Raw genomic sequence first — 22,521 nt, 5'->3', positions numbered from 1 at the left:
ATCTCGTAAAGATATTTAGTACTCTAAATAGTAGTTGCTAATCTTCGACATGCCGAAAATATTTTTATACCGAATAATGCACTGAACAATTTAGTAATAAAAAAAAATGAAAAATAATAATAACTTTTGTCGCAGTGCTATGCAGATTTTAACTACGTAAAAAATAATGATCCAGTAGATGACTTTCCACGTGCCAAAGTTGTAGTCGCAATTAATTTTGTAGAAAATTTTTGCTACCTTTAACGCGTGCGAAAAATGCCAAAAAATATAAAAACAAACAAATAATAACAATACATACACACTCTTTGTTGCTTTTTCGATCTCTCCTTTCTATACTATATACTATAAATCCTTTACTATAAAGCCTTTATTAACACTTAACACTCCTAACAATGCGTTTTAATATTTTATTTTATTTTCGGAAGTTGAATACTAAAATAATAATGGGCATCCCCATTGAACTGAGACAAGCTCGAAAATCTTGTAGTTGAACTGTCACAGTTTCTATGAACAACTTTCCAGTTTTTTAAGTTCAAAGGGATCACCTAACTATTAACCAAAAAATAAATAAAAAAATAAAATAAACAACTAACAAAAAGTAAAACGCTATCCGAAATAAAGGGTGTTTTAGAAAACTAATATAGTGCTAGCCATTGTATTGCAATGATTGAAAAATTAAGTAATGTTTTAATCGTTAGAAAAAAAATTCCTAATGCCGGATTTCCACTAGGCATTAAAATGATCAAAAGCGTGTGCCATTTAAGAGATGTCATACGGAAACAAATTTGATAACAATTTGTATATCAGTGGTGATGCAAGTATTTTTTAACTCTCGAACTTTGTCATTGAAATTTTTGTTGTTTAATGTCTAAAGGAAATCCGGCATAATTGTCGAAAATAGGATTGAAGTTCAACCGCCAGCTTACGCATAATTAACCGTAGGTGAATAACCCGTCAAATATGGCTTTAGCTATATAAAATGGTTAACGATTTTTTTCGTGTAGTAACTGCCAGAAATATATTGAAAAAATATTAATGGAAAATTTTAAGAAAATAAACGAAACAACTTAATTTTTGAAAGTTAATTCACAATGCGCAGTTAACTATAAATTTTTGTACTGAAAATCTATAGTTAACCGCCGATGTAAGTTAACTAACTCGTGTATCACAAATTTAATTAAGAATTTAAATGGGATTTAGATCGCATTGCAAGAAAGAAGTTTAACCAGCAATACAAAAAAAAAAACAGCAGAGAAAGTTATTACTACGCTGACCATTTGATTCATCCTTAATTCAGCTAACCAGTTACTAAATAGTACAACGAGTTGCCCAAAATAACCGATTTACGCCGCAGTTCAAATAAATATGCCAAACCGCCAAAAACAAGCACTTATTTAATTATTAATTCACTTACAAATTGCACACATTTTTTTGTATGTATGTAGTTAGATTAAAAAAAAAAACACATAAAAATGCAAAATTTTGTTATAAGAAAAGATTTTTCTTTTATGCGCATTAGGGTGCATCATCAAAAAAAAGTAGTAGGTTCTTCCACCGAAATTCTAAATTCTGAAAATACCTTTCTATGCAGACCTTTTAAGCTTAAACTGTAATTTTTTGGAAAAAATATTTTTGACAACTAATTTTATTTATAAAAAAAAAACTAAATTTTGAAGGTATTTTCAAATAGGTCCCGCTTACATAAATCTTAATATGTTTCCGTAGCGAATGTTTTGACGAAAGTCTTAAAATATAATAAATTTTATATTTCCGAAGGGAAAAAGTACCGTTTTTTTCTTTTGTAATGAATACTTGCTCACCGTAGTTAATAATATTTAGTAGCAGCGAAATTATTAGTCGAATCGCTCGCAAATTTTAACAAAAGAAAAGTATTATTTTGATGCCAAACTCTAATGCTAAGGTAAGCGCTAAATTTGCTGTAATTTGTTGTACGCATCTGTGTAGTATTTTATGTTTACTTATTGCTCTAAAGCTAGTAGTTTATTTTTATATATATATATTGTAGCGATAGTCGGTAATTCGCACGCTTACTTTTTATGTACGAATGCATCTATATGACGCAATGTTTTATGTCTCTACTCATACCAAAAAAATTGACAATTTTCTAATCGATATTTTTCTACCTCCAATTCATCACAAAAAACAGCCTATGGGTATCTTGTCCATCCTTGAAGAAGAGTCTATGTTCCCCAAGGCCACCGATCAAACATTCGCCGAAAAATTGGTCAACACTCACTTGGGCAAATCGCCACCATTCCAGAAGCCCAAACCACCAAAGCCCGGCCAACAGGCTGCTCACTTTGCTATTGGCCATTATGCTGGTGTTGTCGCCTATAACATCACCGGTTGGTTGGAGAAGAACAAGGATCCATTGAACGACACTGTTGTCGATCAATTCAAGAAATCGCAAAACAAATTGCTGATCGAAATCTTCGCCGATCATCCAGGTCAATCTGGTGGCGGTGAACAAGCCAAGGGTGGTCGTGGTAAGAAGGGTGGTGGTTTCGCTACCGTCTCTTCGGCCTACAAGGAACAATTGAACAGCTTGATGACCACTCTGCGTTCGACACAACCTCACTTCGTACGTTGCATCATTCCCAATGAAATGAAACAACCTGGTCTTGTGGATGCTCACTTGGTTATGCACCAGCTGACATGTAACGGTGTACTTGAAGGTATCCGTATTTGTCGTAAAGGTTTCCCCAACCGAATGGTGTACCCTGATTTCAAGCAACGGTAAGTGTGTAAAGTACATTTATACTTAGAAAATACATATATGTATATGTCTATATATAGTTAGGATACATATACATACATACTTATAGTACACAACTGTGAAGTAAGAAATACGGAAGACTAGGCGAACAGTTAGCTTTTAGAAAAAAAAAATTACATATAATTTTGGAGTCAGTTTAGGTATAAATTTGATAGTAGGAAACATTCTTATCATAGAGTAGAATGTAGTAAAATAACTTAGTACACAAATTAATTATAAATAATCTTGGACATTGCAACTGATACGCATATATAAATATTATTTATTTATTTTCGTACTCCCAATTGACATTCCTCTTCGCTAAAAATAAAAACAAACAAAAAATATAAAATAAATTTCCCTTCCCCCAAAAATAAAATAGTTACATGATCTTGGCCCCAGCCATCATGGTCGCTGAGAAACAACCCAAGAATGCGGCAGCCAAGTGTTTGGAAGCGGTTGGATTGGATCCCGACATGTACCGTATTGGTCATACTAAGGCAGGCAGCTGTTTAAAATTTATATAGATTTCAATTGTTTTCCTACTTTATTTATTTAAAAAGTGTTTCTGTTTTTTGTCTAATTCTTCATGTATTTAGTCTTCAATCCACCAAAAATTACTTACGTTTCCCTCTCCAAACTGCACTGTACTCTACCGTTATACAGCAGCACTTGTATTTGTTTAACGTCCTCTTTCGAAAATGAAACATACTCGTACATCAGTATTTCATCGCCAGTAATAGTTACCTAGTATATTTTTAACCACGTTCATTTGGTAACGCAGCAAACTCGTATTGCGTTTGATTGCCTTGTATTTAGTACTTACGTACTTATTTGTACCCAAGGAACGCACCCACATTTGTTGGAGTTGGTAAAACTACATACATATACATATTTGATCCTCTCACAGTATTAAAATGCATTCGTCCTGTATTTTGTATATCTACACTTGAAAAGTAGTTTTTTTTTTCCCACATTATAATACTTAAATATTTATTTATTTAGTTTTTTTTTTGCCTAGACACAATTTGTTCTTATCATTCTATCCTTTTGTATTTTTGTTGAACCTCTACGATTGGTTTGGAACTTATATATGTAGTATGCAAATCATAGTCCTTGAAAGTATCACATACATATATTTTTATTCATTAATTAAATATATATATTTTTAAGTACTTTTGTAGTTTGAGTAACTACCCTTAACAAAATTTTGAAATCCCATTTTTGAAAAATACCCCAGCATACAAATGTAGTATTTATATAAAATATTTCGCTGCATAAACAACAAAATTCTTACTTTTGTTAGATCCCACCATCTATTCCACTTCTGAATTACATATGCAGGCTTAGTAGCCTTCGTCGATTGGCATGACGACCTTAACCTTCGGGATCACTTTTTTTTTGTACTCATTCCTTAGTTTTTGCTCCGTCACACTTACCCCTTATTTGTAAGTTTGGTGTTCTGAAAACACACAGTGTTTCTACTTCGTGAATGCGGTACCTCTTGAAACAATTTAATCAACAATCTGGAACACCTAAATAATATCTCACGTCCCCCCTATGGTTCTCAAACTTTTTGTTGAAACATAACTGATATTTTATTTACTATTGAGACACGTCTTCCCTAAAACTCTACGAAGTATAATACAACATAAATTTACGTACTTACTGTTATGACCCATTACAACAAAATTACAACAAAACTGTGAACGTTTTCAGCTCTTGCATAGGTTATGATGCCCCCTGACATGGCGTTAAGTATTTGTCTTGTAACCTACTACTATGTAGTGATATTTATGTCTCGATGCATGTTAAGCATATGGATAAACACAAAGATATACAATTTAAACCCCTCTTAAGCAGTAACAGTAGCCAAACAAATTGTTTATGGTTTGATGTAAACACACGTTTACACTTACCAACACATCACACGAACATATCGAGCAAACATATCAAATAAATAAATCCAAGCAAACTACTTCAAGCACATACATAATTACTTCTATCGCAGGTATCAGATCCTTGATCCCCGTGGCATTAAAGACTTGAGTGAGGATAAAAAAGCTGCGAAAATTCTGCTCGAAAGCACTGGAATGGATGAAGATCTCTATCGTCTGGGTCACACAAAGGCACGAAACGAAAGAAGTTTTCTATATAAAAAATATAAAATCCAAAACAAGTAGTTCAGCTTCAGAATGCTTCATTAGCTTACAAAATTTGAGATTAAAAGTCTCTGCATTTGTGACTCAAGCAATGGCGCATACCGACATATGCCTACACACATATAAAGCATATGAGCGACTGAGATCTGTTTTTCTTAGTGCTATTTTGTTTTTTTTCTTTGAATTGGCTTTGAATTGGCATGAACTGCGCTGCAAAATTGAATGGAAATTTAAAAACTTCATGAAATGTGCTTGAAATATAATATTTTTTTGAACACTTTTTAGAACACTCAGTATACGAAAGAAACACACCCAAAAATCTACATAATCATATGAACTCAAGGTTCAACACTTCACTTACTCTTATACACTCTTCCCACATTTCGCGAAATCGACTATGCCACGAAACACTTCTCAACACAATCTCAAAATCTATAAACTTTCGAAACTCTCTTTTAAGCTATTATTTCTTATTATTATTCTTAACACATTTTCCCACACGCAGCTATCAAATTTTGAATCCAAAGGACATTAGCGGTTTGGACGACCCGAAAAAATGTACTAAAATTCTTATTGAGTCCACATCACTTGATCCAGATCTATATCGACTTGGTCACACGAAGGCATGGTTTTCTTATTATTCCGAAAACATTACCTAAAAAAAATATTTTTCACTTTTTCAACTGTTCGACACCCCAGATTGCAAGAAAAGTTTCTAATTAAGTTTCTCCATTCCTCTCTGGTTCGTTTGTGAATGCAAAATATTTAAAATTTTTCACAAAAACTGAAAGCATGCACTTCATGAAACATCAAAAAAAAAAAAACAAGAAAAAAACGAAAACCTACTTTGTTGTTGTGTGTTGTGGAGTTGGAACACGCCCATGTAGGGCGCGCGCTGATCGCTCGCAACCACACAAACACACACCCAACCTTGAACAAGCATACAACTCATTGCAAGAATAAAATTTTTTATGGCCCTTTGGAATGTTAAGTCAACTCATCATTGAAGAAGTGACGAATCATTTGCGCCTACTCACTGAGTATATAATTTGCATAAACCACTCGCACATCAGTCTATAATATTCACAAATATTTACATCGATGCATTTTTGGACACCCTGTTTGCTGAATGCACTCCCGAAGCCTGTAGATCCAGATAGCCGCACTTTTTGTTGATTTTTTTTTTTTTACTTTTTTTGTAGATAGTTAAATCTATAGTATAGCTTTTTTTGTTTGTGATCTAAACTATACACTCTTTATACATATATTAACTACTTTTTTTTTGTATACATTTCTACTCAGTCATATTTAAAACATCACATTTTTATCCCGAAATATTTTTTAAACACGAATCAATTAAACAAAAAACAATATCCAATATCCACTACACCAACAGCTACCAAATCCTGAACCCAAGAGGCATCAAAGGACTTGACGATCCCAAGAAAGCCAGTAAGATTTTGATCGAATCCACTGAATTGGATGAAGATCAGTACCGTCTGGGTAACACTAAGGCACGCATCAAATTCTTTACACAGTAGAAAATTAAAAAAAAAAAATATAAATAAAACCAACATGTGTATGCCACAAAAAATCCGCTTAAGTATACATTACATATATACACACACACACACATTTATTATTGTTGTAGTTTTTGCAACATCTCCAGTACACATCCAAAGCAATTGCACCCACACATGCACGTACATACATGAATACACACTTGGACCTTCTACATACATACATGTAGAGGTTTAAAAATTTCCCCATATCAACGGCACCCATACAAAATCCAAAATTCACAATCCACATGTTACCTTCCATAAGTCATATTCCACGATCCACAACCTACATTCCACAAGTCACAACCCACAATCCACAATACACCACCAACCTTCAACAATCCACAAAATATATGAACTCCGGTACAGTCAGTAATTTGTATGGCTGCAGGAGTTACACATATATACATACATACATACATATCTATGTATTTATGTACACGCATAAGAAGCACTTTTGAAAGGCTACACACCCATCCACACGAAGCAGCATGCCCCTCAAAAAAAAAACACACACTCGATCCACCACCACCACACATACAAATACGTTATTTGGCATGTTCGTACGTACTACGTAGTTCTCATTAGCATTGTTACTTTTGTTTATTATTCTATTAGGTTTACGAGTATGGCCCACAATCAAGCATGTGATTTTGCGGTAAAATCATGCGTATCCACTCCACACATATCTACATACATATTTACATAAATATATAGCATGTGGAAAAGATTTCGATGATCGTCTCATGATCCTTACATATATAAGTACATACATACATATATTTATTTCCATTTACCATTTCCACACAAAAAGTAAGTGATCCTATTTACTAGGCACTTTGGGAGAAATTATAAAAAAAAATATCTACATTTTTTTGTATTTACCTTTTCAAATATTTTTTAATAGTTAATTTTAATTTTTTTTGCGAACATTAATATCCCTAGCATTTAAACTAATTTTAAGTAAATTTTTGGCAATTAATAAATCTAAAATTTTTTCTTGAAATTACCTTTATTTTCTCACACAACAAAACCGTGTCAACAAAAACCACAAAATTTTTTCCAAAAAAAAAATACCACCACCAACGCACGAAACAACCATTGCAACACTTATCGACCGCACACCAAATTTGCACGTTCACACACGCATACACGCACACATCCACCCATATACCGCACCCATGTACCCACCCTCGTATAGCTACCGGATTATGTGCCCGAAAAAATTGGTCGGCGTTGATAAAGATAAGAAGGCCACTGAAATCATTATTAACCATATTGATTTGCCAGACGATCAATTCCGCTTGGGTAACACCAAGGTACCTCATTTCAAGAAATAAAATTGTTTAAAAATGGAATTAAAACAGCAACAAATTAATAAAACATAATCAACTCTCCAAAAAAAAAGAGACACTTGTCAAATGTACAAAATTGCCAAAACAACTGTCTGTTGACAACAACTTAACACTAACTACTTTTGTAAAAATATTTCTTTAAAAAAAAACTTCTAATTCCGGTTATATACATAATTCTAAAAAAAACAAAAAAATATGTGGATATATTTTTTCCATTTTTCCTAACAAACAAATCGTGATACAAAGCTGAATAACACTACTGAGCTCTATGTGGAACTTATCAGTAATAATCTAAACGAAACTGACCATAAAAATAGTAGTTCAGTTTTTAAAAAATGCCATTCATTTGAATTGCGCTACAAACAATTAGAGAATTTGTATGAAATGATATTTATTTTCTGAAGCATTTCGAATGAATTTTATTTTTTATAAATTTAGCTGAAAAAAAATTAATCAGTCTTACACACACACACACATGCACACTTACGATAATCAACTAAACATCTCCGTTTAACCATTAATCACACTTTCATGTACATATTTACATAGTCGAAACCGAAAATTTCACGATCATCTTCAGCGATCGTACCGTACGCACGTTCAGCATAATTGAAAATCACCATCAGCGTTGAACACTCATGAACTCATGATCGAGCGTTCAGTTTGTATGGAAATATTTGCAATAAAATAAAATCAATGGTTGTGCTCATGAACTTTGGAAACTTCGAACTGATCGAACTCAATCGATCGCGAGTACAACATTTGCACCGATTTTATATATGTATAATTTTTTTTTTTTACATTGTATATATCAAATTTCTAACTAGATATGTATTCACTCATCTCCACTTATGTATATATTCTATTACGCTTTTCCACATTTGATTGTCGCTTTTAAAAATCACGCTTTTATTTTAAATCGCGCCTTTTTATTTACATTTCACTCCCGCGTTTTGTTCGTTGTTACTTTCATCCTCCACCTAATTACTCCAAAAATCATGAATATCTCTTTTGTACCATATGAACGTAATTAATGTTGAAACGCTTTTTAAAAAAGAGTAGACTAGCAGTGAGCTGAGAGCGAAAATCGCGAACACAAATGTTTCTTGTTTTTTTTTTAATGTTTGTTTTTCATGTTTGCTTCAAATAAAAAATAACGTTCTTTCTCCAGCCATCGCTGACTCGCAATCAGCTCACTCGTATAGTCACCCGCTCTGTATGTGGCATATCACAGCCAAATAAGTTGCTTTTTGTATTAACCATTATTTTTTCTACACTTTTCTTCCGCCTCCGCTTTCTTAAAAAAAAAAAAACGCAAACGCAAACAAAATTTGTAAAAACCAATAGGTGTTCTTCCGCGCTGGTGTCCTGGGTCAGATGGAAGAGTTCCGTGATGAACGTCTCGGCAAAATCATGTCCTGGATGCAAGGTTGGGCTCGTGGTTACTTGGCCCGTAGGAACTTCAAGAAATTGCAAGAGCAACGTTTGGCCCTCAAAGTTGTGCAACGTAACTTGCGCAAATACTTGCAACTCCGCACCTGGCCATGGTATAAATTGTGGCAGAAGATCAAGCCTTTGCTCAACGTTTCCCGCGTTGAGGATGAGATTGCTGTGAGTATACGTATAACGAAATGGAAGTTTGTTTTTTTTCTTGTTTTGCCTTTCAGAGCGCAGCGTAGCTGACGGTTAAGCAGCCACCAAGGCAGGCAAGCGAGGTGTTTTGTTGGTGTTTGTGCAACGAGCGAGTGAGCGAGTGCGGAAGAAAAGGTACATAGATAGTTTGAGGCTGCTTCAAATGCCTTTAAAAAATTTGCCTTTCTGAGAGGCTCAAAATATGCAAACGAAAAGAAAAAAAAATAATAATTTCATGATGCTGTCACTGCACCTGCTCGAATGCATCACTCTTTCTATTGCAGAGTTGCTCATGCGTTCCGCATTCAATGAGTGCAGCGAGCAATAAAAACACGCCAGCAGCATTTAAAAATAAAACTTGAACGCGCACACTTGACTTGACGACTTCCTTTTCAGCAAAAAAAAAAACACAGAAACACACGAAATCATAATCTTTTTCGCCTTCATTTTTTTTTGGTTTTTTTTGTCTGCACATCGCCCAACGCCTGGCCTTTTGGCTTACATTTCTGACAATGTTGGCAAGTGTGTTCACATAATTAGCGCAAATGCATTCGAGCCAATGGCGTTCAATTTTTCAATATTCGAATTTTTTTTTTTACATTTCATTCTTGCGCTCGCTGCCGATGCCAACGTAAGATTACAGCCGATAACTAGCAGCAGCACGAAATTGGCGCTTAGCACTTAAATCGAATGATTGAGTATTAACGGTTGTTTGTTTTTGATGATTTCGATGTTGACGATGATGTTGACGATGATGCTGTGCATGAATTACCAATGTGATTGGCGTTAATCATACGCCCCCGTGTACCAAAATATAAAAATATTTGATCGCCTTGCTGCCTGCCACACACAGCGAGGGCATTGCTGGCTGCTCAACGCTTTGAATGCGAATGCATACAGCATCAAGAATGTGTATGTATGTATGTGTACATACAACAACACTCTAACGATCATTTAATCGATGAGCTGTGACGCCATATGGCTCCCCCCCAAGTATATGCAATGGAATTGATTTGATTTCTAAATGAATTGTATAATTCCGTTAGAGGTGCGCGTCGTGCAAGTGAAGCTAAAAAAATATATACACAAATAATTGGAAAAATATATTTTCGTACGAATATTTTGCATGCTTATGGACATGAGCAATTTAGTTGTATAGCTCAGTTTCTTTTCATTTACTACTTACTTTTCGCGGCCTGGCAGCTCTATATATTGTTTATAAATGGGGAGCTCGCGTTCTTAACTGAGCGATGACTCAGCTGCAAACAAATTTAAGAGCTCACTTAAGTCGATTTGTTTACTGGACATTGTAGATCGCGTTTGTTTTCTTGGAAGTCAACACTTTGATTAGGAAAAAGAAGCAAACACATCGAGTCGTAGAGTCGCGTAATTTTTCGATACTTCGGCTGCACAGCTGAAAATAGTGATCGGTAGTATGAAGCGCTCCGCTTCGTAGTAAAATTTAATAGATTTTTTTTTTAAATCTTTCACACATTTTTTTTTCTACACACCAGTAAACGAAATAAACCTTTTTGCTGGAAAATATTAAATAACGCTATTCAAGGAACGCGTAAAATTCGAAATAAGAAAATATTTTTCCTAATTCTTTTTCAAGGCAGTAAAATATTTTATCGACTTTTTTGTTAAATTTTTTCGATCTTTCTTCAGATTAAAAAAAAAAAACGCAAAGAAAAGATTGCAAAAAAATTGCTTTTTAAAAATCACATCCACTATTTCAAAGATTTTCATACTTTTTTCTGATATAATTTTTTCTAATTTCTTAATTTTTGCCATTTTCACACTGGTCTACAATTGTCCCCTCACAAAATATTCAGTAACAACGCATTATTTTATGTGTTTTCAAAAAAAATAATTTAAAAATTTTTCTTAGAAAGAATTTAGTTTCCAAAACTGTTGGTTTGGAATTATTTCCAACAATTTATTATTATTTATTATTCTTAGTTTTTTTTTGTAAATTTATTTATTTTTAAAATTAAATTTCTTTAAAAACTTTTCGAGAATATTTTTTCCAAAATCATAAAAATTGTGCTGCCCAATACTCTAAAGATGGAAATAGTTCCCTACACTTCACAAGTTCTATGGAAAGAATAAATATAAGCAATATACTCACAAATTTGTATTTCTTTGGAATTTCTCTGCAAATAATTTCTCTACTTTAATGGAGTGGGCGCTATAAAAGTGTACTTACAGACACATGTGTCTAGCACATTGAATTTATTGTAAACAATAGCGAATTTTCGCACAAAGCCATTTAGTAGCGGCATACCTTTGATTTAACACTCTCGATTGCTATTAAATATTGGACTTTTTATTTTTGCGCGAAACCATTTTAAAGCATCAATTTTTTTGTTCAGTTTGCTATTCGCATGGCGACAGAAATTTTAAAAAATCCAAAAACAAAAAAAAAACAGAAATAACTAATAACCAATTAGTGTTGATTGAAGGCGCGCCCCGTTATTAGATATGTGTCCTTTGGCGACAAGCAAACGTCCCTGAACATAAGCAATAGGCGTTGGCAGCTTCTTCTTCTTCTTCTTCTTTCTTTCACCTTTGGGCTGCTGCTTGAAGTTCTACAAGTTGCTCTGTTTCAATCCAGCTGTCATGGCTCATCGCAAGAAGCTGCCCACACGAATATACAAATATAACATTTACCCATACATAAACATATGTATATGTATGATGACAGTGTGTGTGGGTTATTGTATGTGTATACATACCTACTTACAAATGTATGTCTTCCTGGCCCCTGTAAATGCAGCGCCGGCTAAGCGCGCAACTCAATCAACAGCTGAAACAGCTGTCGTGGACAACAGCACTCAACTCAACTCGAGTCAACTCATCGTCGTTGTCGTCGACGCCGGACGCCGGACGCCGGACGCCGGAATGAATAATGAAATATGAATACTTATACATTTATCATCGGTGTACTATGTATATAAAATGCGCTTGCAAGCAGCAACAAAAAAGCTGGCAATTGAATTTTCTTGTCGCTGCCTACGGGCACTTATTAATATTTCTAATTGAAACCTCATCAAAATAATTTGGCCAACTCATATTGGCGCGTATGAGCAAGCAGGCAGGCGCAGCTGACTTAGCAACTATTTGCCATCTTACTCATGCTGCCACAACAGCAGCAACAATAAAAGTCCACAGCCCAGCAGCCAACAGCCAACAGCCAAACGCTAATAGCAATCATGGCAAACTTTCTAAATACCGCGATCTCAAAGCGCCAAATATGCGTGGCTGGCGGGATTTTTGTAGCGCAACACCTGCGCCATATCATTGATCGCGCCACATACAAGAATGGGGCTCCGCGCAGCGCAGCGTCTCTCGGCGGTGCGGCCTGTTTTGTTGCGGAAAACAGAAGGAAAACCAACAACAACATGCAACCCTTGCCGGAATGTGCACACTTGTGTATTGCTGTTGCTTGTGTTGTTATTGCTGCTGCTGTTGTTGTTGTGGTTTGTTTGTTTGTTTGTTTTTTTTTTCGGCGAAGCGCATAAATATGAGATTTATTAACGTGTTGAACACATCGTTCGCAGAATATTCGATTCGATCATATTCGGGGCGTTGCTAAATTTATTTACCCCACACATACACAAACTTACGCACATATGTACATACACAGTTGTAGGTAGTTGTAATTGTAATTGAATTGAAATAATTTCTTCTTTGAGCTGCGCCGCTCGAATTGCTCATTGCTGCTGCACTCATCATCATTCCAGCTGTTGACCAGTAGCTAGTCGGACCTAGTTCTTTAAACGCGTCGTGCCGCAGTTCAGTTCACTAGCTGACCGCAACGAAATCAAATCGAATCCAAAGCGTTTTTTGGAGTTTATTAAGCAAACATTTAAAATATTAAAAAAATAACAACACAAAAAAAAATAAAATAAAACTGTATTTAAATACGAAGAAATAAAATAGTATTAGTTGCAAAAAGCCTTGAAAGTATTTGCCCTAAAACGACTCTTTTGAGACCAACAAACGAAAGCACAAGTGAAAGCGCTCACCTATGCGAAAGCTCATTAAAAGCTAAACGCTCAGCAGGTTTTGCAAATTACTATTTTTCTAAAACTGTTATTAATTCTACGGGCATTTAAATCCGTCTACAACGCTACGCTTCACGTAGCCGCGCAGTTATCCTTTGCAATAGAAATTCTACAAAAAAAAATATAAGGACACACCTCTAATATGGCTGATGAGAAAAAGGTAAAGAAATCAAAAAAGGCAGCCGCCGCGCCTGCCACAGCCACGGATGCTGCTGAGCCAACAGCAGTAGCGCCAGCAGCAGATGGAGAAGCCCCGCCCGTCATCGAAAATGGCACAGCAGCTGCCTTAAATGGTCATACCAATGCTGCTGATGCTGCACCCGACCAAACTGACTCCATACCAGCTCCCAACGACGAACCAAACACCAACACCACCAACTCGTCTGCTGCCGCCGCCGTCGCCGCCGTAGCCGCTGCGCCGCAAGACATCGCAAATTTATCCACTGATATTAAAACACCATCTGTTCCTTTTGATTCATTCGAATTGCAGCGTCTGGAAGAGAAGGCCAAGAAGGCTGAGGAATTGCATGCCGCTGAAGTGAAAGTACGCAAGGAATTGGAAGCCCTCAACGCTAAGTTGTTGGCTGAAAAGACTGCCCTTTTGGACTCGCTGTCCGGTGAGAAGGGTCAATTGCAAGACTTCCAGGAGAGGAACGCCAAGTTGACTGCCCAGAAGAACGACCTCGAGAACCAATTGCGCGTAAGTAAAAAACAAAAAAAAAAAAAAAACAGAAATCAATCACCAAAATAAAATTCATAAAATCATGCACCTCATCGCCGGAGCGATTGCCTTGCAGTGAAAATCGCAAAAATCTTCATTTATTCAGAAAAAAAAATCAATTCCGTGAATTAAAATTGTGTATTCAGGAATGAGTAGATATACGGCGGACCAATCGGCGTTCGTTAAACATTTTTATTGAATTTTCGCGTTCAACAGATGAGAAAAATCGGCGAAAATGTTCAAACTCTTGAATGTTTTGATTAATATGTATTTCAAGGAAATATAAAAATTCCCCCATGAACCAGATTCGCAATAATTTCGCAGTATCAGTAATAATACAAAAATCTCTGTAATTTTCTTGAAAAATTTGATTAAAATCGCTGGCGTCTCAAAACTGCAAAAATGTAAAGTCTTCCAATTTGTATCACTAATTAACGATAATCTCATTGTTCCGCCTCGTTTACCTTTTGGCTCATTCTATAATATCCACTTACCTGGGGCCAGAGCTAATTTGCGAATACCTGCATATTTATGTACAAATGTACAAATGTACAATGTACCTGTGTGCGCGCACGCTCACACATTATAAACAGGCAATAATGCTCAAGGCGATATTCATAAAAATTTACTAAGCAAACAGCAAAATTATCTATTGTAAACACTTGGCGATCCTCGTCAAATTCTTACAACTTGCGATCCACATGCAGTCGCGCTTCATTAAGTGCGGCCATCAAGCACCATAAACCAACGCAAATCGCAAATCAATAACATCAACAGACAGTCACAGGCATTGCAAATTAATCACTGCTCTGGTATTTATGTGTGTGTGTGTGAGGATTTGCACTTGCCGCCATAGATCACAGCTGCAAAAGGAGAGCAAGCAAGCCAGCAAGAAAAACAACAAAAAAAAAACGAATAATTAGAAATCTTCTACGAAGAGTGTGCACGCTATTTTTAGCAGCAATTTCAATTTTTGATTCAGCGCGAACAGTAAAACGGTACATTTGTGCGTTGCGCTAAAAATAGCAGAGCTTATATTGTAGCAGCTCAAGAGTGGAGTGATCGTTAAACGATCGCGCGTTATAGAGTGAGTGAGTGAGTGAATTGGCCAATCAATTCAGAGTCATAAAGCTATACATATCTACATAGTACACACTATACGCCTATTAAATATATCCACGAATACTTTTGTACTCACCTGACAATTGTTTTCTCTCCCACCCTCTCTCACCCACAATAGGATATCCAAGACCGCTTGAGCCAAGAGGAAGATGCCCGCAACCAACTGTTCCAACAGAAGAAGAAGGCTGACCAAGAGATCTCTGGCCTGAAGAAGGATATTGAGGATCTTGAATTGAACGTCCAGAAGGCTGAACAAGATAAGGCCACCAAGGATCATCAAATCCGCAACTTGAACGATGAGATCGCCCACCAGGATGAACTCATCAACAAGTTGAACAAGGAGAAGAAGATGCAAGGTGAAAGCAACCAGAAGACTGGTGAGGAACTCCAAGCCGCCGAGGACAAGATCAACCACTTGAACAAGGTTAAGGCTAAGCTCGAACAGACCCTCGATGAATTGGAGGACTCGTTGGAGCGTGAGAAGAAATTGCGCGGTGATGTTGAGAAGGCTAAGCGCAAGGTTGAGGGTGACCTCAAACTCACCCAGGAAGCCGTCGCTGACTTGGAACGCAACAAGAAGGAATTGGAGCAGACCATCCAACGCAAGGACAAGGAATTGTCTTCGATCACCGCCAAATTGGAAGACGAACAGGTCGGTGTTGGCAAACACCAGCGCCAGATCAAGGAATTGCAGGCCCGCATTGAAGAATTGGAAGAGGAAGTCGAGGCTGAACGTCAAGCTCGCGCCAAGGCTGAAAAGCAACGCGCTGATTTGGCCCGCGAATTGGAGGAATTGGGTGAGCGTCTTGAGGAAGCCGGTGGTGCTACCTCTGCTCAAATCGAACTCAACAAGAAACGCGAAGCCGAACTCAGCAAATTGCGCCGCGATTTGGAGGAAGCCAACATTCAGCACGAATCCACCTTGGCCAACTTGCGCAAGAAGCACAACGATGCTGTTGCTGAGATGGCCGAACAGGTTGATCAGCTCAACAAGTTGAAGGCTAAGTAAGTATTTGTTGTTATTGTAATATTTTCGAGATACATGTTTCCAGGTGGCGAATGTTTGTTCGCCTTTTCGGCGTCGCACACCGTGTGCATCAACGTGGAGCGTCCTTCTGTATATTTGTTTTTTTGGTGGAAGTGGTTTTGATGTTTTCGATTGTTGTGAAAAAATTTCTGATTTCCTGATTTCGGTTAATTAATTTTCAATTTCTTGTAATGCAATACAGGGCTGAACACGATCGCCAGACTTGCCACAATGAGTTGAACCAAACTCGTGCCGCTTGCGATCAACTGTCCCGCGATAAGGTAATATGTTGTGAAAGCACTTCAAGCCGCAGTGCTATACAAAGCAAACACATCCAAATACCTCCAACAACAAGTACACTTACTACCACCACAAATACACAACAGATAAATATATGCATGCCATATCTCTATTTTGAAATGAAAATATGAAAATCATTATTCGAATGGTTCACATAAAAATTTCTACGGAGCTGGTTCCATAAATTCCGAAAAAGCCTTGAAAAGGGTCGCGTACGCTCTGCAACGGAAGCAATACTTTGTTGCGACCGCTTTCGCTCTATCTCTGTATCTCTTGAACTTCTAATCCCATACACAATTTAACACATCTCTAACCATATCCAAATCTACTCTATTATTCACACAATCTAGGGCTGAGAAGGAGAAGAATGAATACTACGCTCAATTGAATGACCTCCGCGCCGGTGTTGACCACCTTAGCAACGAGAAGGTATACACAATTAAGGATATTTATAAAAAGTTTTTGTTGTACGCATTGCTGCTGCTGTAATTACGCTGAAATTGTCACTTGAAAAATTTATTTTGTAGATTCGCTTTTTAATTAATTCCTAAATCGATTTAAGTATGTCCTCAGGGGCGGCGTACTCGAGAAAGTAAGGATGCCCTATCCGTACTTTCCCATTTGTGCGCGTAGACTTGTGAGAAACACTGTATATGCGATCTTGCCTCTAAGTCAGCATTGATCGTTAAATTCAGTATGAACGTAGTTTTGTATATAGATATTGCCTCTTAACTTCCAAGCCCCTGAACCTCTAACAAAAATATTTTTTTATAAAAACAAAAAATGCGCCACTACTAATTGTACAGTACACACAAAACCGCCTTACACTTTTCGAAGAACGAAAACAAAATTTTCCCCAAGCAAAAAACAAAAATTAACGCATTTCTCATTCCTCTCATTGCCGTTAACCAGGCTGCCCAAGAAAAGATCGCCAAGCAATTGCAACACACTTTGAACGAAGTGCAAGGCAAATTGGACGAAACCAACCGCACCCTCAACGACTTCGATGCCTCCAAGAAGAAGCTGTCAATCGAAAACTCCGATCTGTTGCGTCAATTGGAGGAAGCCGAATCGCAGGTGTCGCAATTGTCCAAGATCAAGATCTCCTTGACCACTCAATTGGAAGATACCAAACGCTTGGCCGACGAAGAATCCCGCGAACGTGCCACCCTCTTGGGCAAGTTCCGCAACTTGGAACACGACCTGGACAATCTGCGCGAGCAGGTAGAAGAGGAAGCCGAAGGCAAGGCTGATTTGCAACGTCAACTCAGCAAGGCCAACGCTGAGGCTCAAGTATGGCGCAGCAAATACGAATCCGATGGTGTTGCCCGCTCTGAGGAATTGGAGGAAGCCAAGAGGAAGTTGCAAGCTCGCTTGGCTGAGGCTGAGGAAACCATTGAATCGCTCAACCAGAAATGCATTGGCCTCGAGAAGACCAAGCAACGCCTGGCCACCGAAGTCGAAGACTTGCAATTGGAAGTCGACCGTGCCAACGCCATTGCCAACGCTGCCGAGAAGAAACAGAAGGCCTTCGACAAGATCATTGGCGAATGGAAGCTCAAGGTTGATGATTTGGCTGCTGAATTGGATGCTTCCCAGAAGGAATGCCGCAACTACTCAACCGAATTGTTCCGTCTCAAGGGTGCCTACGAAGAAGGCCAAGAACAATTGGAGGCTGTGCGCCGTGAGAACAAGAATCTTGCCGATGAAGTTAAGGATCTGCTCGACCAGATCGGTGAAGGTGGCCGCAACATTCACGAAATCGAGAAGGCACGCAAACGCTTGGAAGCCGAAAAGGATGAACTCCAAGCCGCCCTCGAGGAAGCCGAAGCTGCCTTGGAACAGGAAGAGAACAAGGTGTTGCGCGCACAATTGGAATTGTCGCAAGTGCGTCAAGAAATCGACCGCCGCATCCAAGAGAAGGAAGAGGAATTCGAAAACACCCGCAAGAACCACCAACGCGCACTCGACTCCATGCAAGCCTCCCTCGAAGCCGAAGCCAAGGGTAAGGCTGAGGCCCTCCGCATGAAGAAGAAGTTGGAAGCCGATATCAACGAGCTGGAAATTGCATTGGATCATGCCAACAAGGTAAAGTACAAACGCGAAGGAGAAACAATAACAAACTCGATTTTAAATTTCCCCTTTTCATTTCGATTTTGACACTTTAGGCTAACGCCGAGGCCCAGAAGAACATCAAACGCTACCAGCAACAGCTTAAGGATATCCAGACCGCCCTCGAAGAAGAACAGAGAGCCCGCGACGATGCCCGCGAACAATTGGGCATCTCCGAGCGCCGCGCCAACGCCCTCCAGAACGAACTCGAGGAATCCCGCACTCTGCTCGAACAAGCCGACCGCGGTCGTCGCCAAGCCGAACAGGAATTGGCCGATGCCCACGAACAACTCAACGAAGTCTCCGCCCAGAATGCTTCCATCTCTGCTGCCAAGAGGAAATTGGAATCCGAACTGCAAACACTCCACTCCGATTTGGATGAGCTGCTGAACGAAGCCAAGAACTCCGAAGAGAAGGCCAAGAAGGCTATGGTCGATGCTGCCCGTCTCGCCGATGAACTCCGCGCCGAACAAGATCACGCACAGACACAAGAGAAACTCCGCAAGGCCTTGGAACAACAAATCAAGGAATTGCAAGTCCGCTTGGATGAGGCTGAAGCCAACGCACTGAAGGGTGGCAAGAAGGCTATCCAGAAATTGGAGCAACGCGTCCGCGAATTGGAGAACGAATTGGACGGTGAACAGAGAAGACACGCCGATGCCCAGAAGAATCTGCGCAAATCGGAACGTCGCATCAAGGAGTTGAGCTTCCAGTCCGAGGAAGACCGCAAGAACCACGAACGCATGCAAGACTTGGTCGACAAACTGCAACAGAAGATCAAGACATACAAGAGGCAAATCGAAGAAGCCGAAGAAATTGCTGCCCTCAATTTGGCCAAATTCCGCAAAGCACAGCAAGAACTCGAAGAAGCCGAGGAACGCGCTGACTTGGCCGAACAGGCTATCAGCAAATTCCGCGCCAAGGGACGTGCCGGTTCAGTTGGACGTGGTGGCAGCCCAGCGGTAAGTGTAGAGTACTTCAAACCAGCTCATAAAACCTGTACAGTCAATTTTCATAATACGCTTTGAAGCCAAACTTTTAATTTGCAAACTTTTTTATAATTTATTTATTGATTTATTTTATATTTATTATTATTCTCCCCCTCTCGATTCATGCGCGCTCGATTAGAATTAAATACGGCACAGCCAATGGTCCAACAGTAGAGTGGTGGTGCCATCAGACCACGACACATGAGAAATAAATGCAAAGAGAATTGTAGTTCATAAGCAGCCAAAAACTGAAAAAAAAAATTAAAATAACTTATTTAAAAAAAAAAAAACAAAAAAAAAACAAAACAAAATCAAATACGCCATGCAACATTCAATTTATTTTTCATCATCACAAGACATGATAGAAAAGTGTAGTTGAATCAGAGACATCGATAGCACGATGCCTCGATATTTCACAAACAAAAAATCAAAAAAGCTGAAAAAATATTAAAAAAAACAACAAAAAAAAAATCTTAAAAACTCTACTTTTTTTATTATATATGTATGTGTACACTGTAGCCGGCAGCGTCAAAGGGTGGCCGCCAGAATGCGCTGGACCAATAATTACTTCTCATTACATTTGTAAGTGAACGAAGATAAGCGTTTATGCGCCCCTTAGTTGTATACCCCAAACAAGAATGAAAATTACTTATATATAAAAAAAAATAAAAAATTCACTTAAACCGTGTTCTATAAGAACAACGGCACAGTCATACTGTTTGTCATACATACACATACATACATACATACATATAAAAAGGGAATCATGCGTGCACTCACAGCACTGATATGTTTGTCCATTTCTCATAGGAATGCACTCACTGCACGATCTCATCATCTCAGTATAAGCAAAGGCAAATGATATGATAAACGAAGAAAATTCATAAAAATCATTTTCATCAAAATTAATTGGCGTTTACTACACAACTCTTTGTTCTAGTCTAGTTTGCCAATCCTTGGCCGTTCCGATGCTCTGTGCTTGAAAACTATTGCCTTATATATATATATATATATATTTACATATGTATGTACACCCTAATGAACCCCCGAAAGAAAATTTGTTTGTTGAGACCCCATCGCATTATCCACTTTGTTGTCTTCATAGTTTATTAAAGCTTTCGTTTTTTTTTCGTTTTACATTTTCATCGAAAACATTTACTAAATATTTGTTATTTTTTTCCCTTCCGCACTCTCAACAGCCCCGAGCGATGTCCGTACGGCCACAACTCGACGGATTGGCTTTCCCACCAAGATTCGACCTTGCTCCAGAAAACGAATTCTAAATGCCATTTCTATGCTTCGTTTTTAAAGGAATTATTTTAAAATAATATTTCATAATTATTTGTTATGTTTAATTTAATTTAAACTATTTACAATACTTTTTTGTTTAATTAATTTAAATAAAAAAACAAAAAACATGTATAATTCGAACGACGGGAGGAATATATGCACTTAGGCAAGAAAATCTCTTAAAAATAATATTATAAAAAAAAAACAAAAACAACAAACCAATGTAAAAGAAAAAAAAAATACACAAAAACACATAAAAAACAAACACTAGCATAAGCTCACACCGATGACGACGATGTTGCTGTTGTTGTTGTTAGTCAAGTATGTATGTACATATTTTAAGCGCATAAAAATCGGATATTTACTGCGTCTATGTAGTAGTTCTTCGCAACGATGTACGAAAGAAAGTCAGTCTAGCCCAGATTGTATTTAATTTTTGCTTTTATACAAATAACAAATGACTTTTAACTTTAACAAGAACTTACATAATTATGTATGTAGAGAAGAGTGTTCAGGAAAAAAAAAACACATGCAATTTGTAAAAAAAAACTAAACTAAAATAAGAAACAAATACTAACAACACGAGTGAGAGTTGATCGAAAACAGCCGTTGAAATTGTATGTAGTTTTTTTTTTTTTTGTTAAGTACACACACGCGCGCACAAGCGGACCCGAGGAAACGAGGAAAGGCAGCCAGCCATACGAAGAAGAATGGAATGGAATGGAGCGCGAACGCGAACGCGAACGCAGCCGAGGAGCGTACAAAAATTTTACACGCATACTACCACTCAAACAACCACACACACACACTCTCATAATGGCAGAGCTTATGTTTACTGTTACTTTTTTAATTAATCTGAAAGTAATATTAAATTTAAAGATAAAAGTATACAAAAAAGGAACAAAATAAATGTAAATCAATAAAAAAAAAATCAAAAACAAAAAAATGTTGGCTTTTAACTGCTCTAACCCTGCAGGGAAACCGCGGACTGGTACATACAATTTCTAGTTCCGTACAAGATCTTTATCGCCGAAAACGAACCAGTCCGATAGTAAGTAGATCCCCACCAGTTCAAAATCAGCGAAATGTGGGACTCTTAAAACAACTATTTTATTTCTCTTTTTTCATTAGAAATCTATATCTAAATTGGCGACTTTAGAACTGGTTCGGAATTATAGAAAAAGGGACGCAGAACGAACTAGATCTTATCTGTCGAAATTAGAACTAATTCGAAACTATCGAAAATGGGATGCAGCGGGGGGCTTGTTTACTTTACATAGATATGTGTTTGGCGGCTTTTTCGTTCAAATGGACTTTCATTCTGCACTTCGTAGATGCTATTTCATAGTTTGGTAATACAAAACAAAACTTTGTGTTAACATATTAACATCTTGGGGCCGTCT

The 22,521-nt window shown here is 37.6% G+C and overlaps 1 protein-coding gene across 11 annotated transcripts in view; it reads left to right on the top strand.

The window, feature by feature from the left end:
• Positions 1 to 21,323, top strand: part of Mhc (myosin heavy chain) — a 40,529-nt gene extending 19,206 nt beyond the window's left edge. For 4 of the 11 annotated variants that reach the window (XM_017606027.1, XM_017605999.1, XM_017606012.1 and 1 more), the window contains exons 10-18: positions 2,168 to 2,757; positions 6,335 to 6,452; positions 9,203 to 9,466; positions 14,048 to 14,257; positions 15,519 to 16,405; positions 17,078 to 17,156; positions 17,640 to 18,815; positions 18,896 to 19,801; positions 21,028 to 21,323. In XM_017606027.1, the coding sequence (XP_017461516.1) occupies positions 2,168 to 2,757; positions 6,335 to 6,452; positions 9,203 to 9,466; positions 14,048 to 14,257; positions 15,519 to 16,405; positions 17,078 to 17,156; positions 17,640 to 18,815; positions 18,896 to 19,801; positions 21,028 to 21,111 (4,314 nt within the window). In that variant the 3' untranslated portion in view covers positions 21,112 to 21,323. Of the gene's footprint in view, positions 1 to 2,167; positions 2,758 to 3,158; positions 3,277 to 6,334; positions 6,453 to 7,701; positions 7,820 to 9,202; positions 9,467 to 14,047; positions 14,258 to 15,518; positions 16,406 to 16,629; positions 16,709 to 17,077; positions 17,157 to 17,639; positions 18,816 to 18,895; positions 19,802 to 21,027 lie in introns of all 11 variants that reach the window. The other 7 variants (XM_017606054.1, XM_017606061.1, XM_017606067.1 and 4 more) reach the window with 4 other exon arrangements.
• Positions 21,324 to 22,521: the final 1,198 nt, after the last annotated feature.

The sequence above is a fragment of the Rhagoletis zephyria genome, unplaced genomic scaffold (assembly GCF_001687245.7).
Source record: "Rhagoletis zephyria isolate East Lansing unplaced genomic scaffold, Rhagoletis_zephyria_1.1 Rzeph_scaffold_00159, whole genome shotgun sequence".
NCBI classification, from domain to species: domain Eukaryota; kingdom Metazoa; phylum Arthropoda; class Insecta; order Diptera; family Tephritidae; genus Rhagoletis; species Rhagoletis zephyria.
This window is presented reverse-complemented; position numbering and strand designations above follow the sequence as displayed.